Consider the following 1,450-nt stretch of genomic DNA (forward strand, 5'->3'; position numbering starts at 1 on the left):
TCATTGTTTACAGGCTATCGAAGTTTTGGAAGCAACACTTTAGGGCAGATTATTTACATCTATTCACTTGTCATTGTTTACAGGCTATCGAAGTTTTGGAAGCAACACTTTAGGGCAGATTATTTACATCTATTCACTTGTCATTGTTTACAGGCTATCGAAGTTTTGGAAGCAACACTTTAGGGCAGATTATTTACATCTACTTACTTGTAATTGTTTACAAGCTATCGAAGTTTTGGAAGCAACACATCAGGGCAGATTACTTACATCTACTCACTTGTAATTGTTTACAGGCTATCGAAGTTTTGGAAGCAACACATCAGGGCAGATTACTTACATCTACTCACTTGTCATTGTTTACAGGCTATCGAAGTTTTGGAAGCAACACGTATTTTACAGTTTAATCGAGAAAGTCGTTGCAGTTTCGAAAGTTTTGTTTAAAACTTGAATAATAATTATATTTAGAATAAAACTTCATGAGAGCATCGAATCAAAATCATTTACTTGGCTTCATAACTATAAAGTCTACTGAAGTCTTAGTTAAAATGTCAAGATTTTGTTATACAAAATCTAACACTGTCTTAGTTTATTTGCACTATAAAACTCACCCATGTGTATTGGTACATGAACAAATTACTTTAATTCGTAAGCGACAGTTCCAGAGGCACTTGTGCGTCAGGACATGCAAAGCCAATACAAACTTTTGTTTTCGTACCTTTACATAAGTCCAATATACAGTTTTATTTCTAACCACCTGTAACTTTATGTATATTTTTAAACTTGTAAGCCTATCTTGGATCTTTAGTGGAATTTGCATATTTTATGTAGTTTGAACGTATATTTCCCATTTTAGAAAAAATTAAAAACAATTGTTATGATATGCTAAATTATTAGATGTTTCATCGAACGTCAAATATGACTTTTTTTGAGAATAGGCTAACGCCATGAATGAAAGAATAGGCTATCCTGAATTTCTGACAAATCCTGTTGAGCTATCCAAAGAATACGACATGGTAAGTATTGGTAGGTAGTAGGTAGTAAATTTCTTTTTTTTTACTAAGTAAGATAAAAGTTTCATAAGTGGGAGGTTTACCACAACTTTACAGTACCGTAATCTTTTGGTTAGGCTTCTAATTATTTAAAAAACAACAACAAATTAATTGTTGGTGAAACAGAAAATGTAATATTAGTAACATTTTATCCGTTTTGGTGAAAAGGTTTTAATTTTCTACAGTTAGTTGTCCACGAAGACCTGTTTTTTGTGAACGTGTTGAACGTCCTTAAAGTTGAAGCTACCAAGAATCTTCTGAAGCTTCGACAGCCTGTAAATAAAGACAAGTGAGTAGATGCAAATATAGTAATCTGTCCTAAACTGTATTTTTGTAACGTGTAGTTTCAATGTTATCAAATAACTTTTATTTGATAACATTGAAACTACACGTTACAAAAA

The 1,450-nt window shown here is 32.0% G+C and overlaps 1 protein-coding gene across 1 annotated transcript in view; it reads left to right on the forward strand.

The window, feature by feature from the left end:
* Positions 1-1,450, forward strand: part of LOC106465034 (membrane metallo-endopeptidase-like 1) — a 71,261-nt gene that overhangs the window by 45,631 nt on the left and 24,180 nt on the right. The window contains exons 12-13 of the mRNA XM_022392850.1: positions 936-1,013; positions 1,235-1,338. Of these exons, the coding sequence (XP_022248558.1) occupies positions 936-1,013; positions 1,235-1,338 (182 nt within the window). The remainder of the gene's footprint in view (positions 1-935; positions 1,014-1,234; positions 1,339-1,450) is intronic.

The sequence above is a fragment of the Limulus polyphemus genome, unplaced genomic scaffold, assembly GCF_000517525.1.
Source record: "Limulus polyphemus unplaced genomic scaffold, Limulus_polyphemus-2.1.2 Scaffold1815, whole genome shotgun sequence".
In the NCBI taxonomy this organism is placed as follows: Eukaryota; Metazoa; Arthropoda; class Merostomata; order Xiphosura; family Limulidae; genus Limulus; species Limulus polyphemus.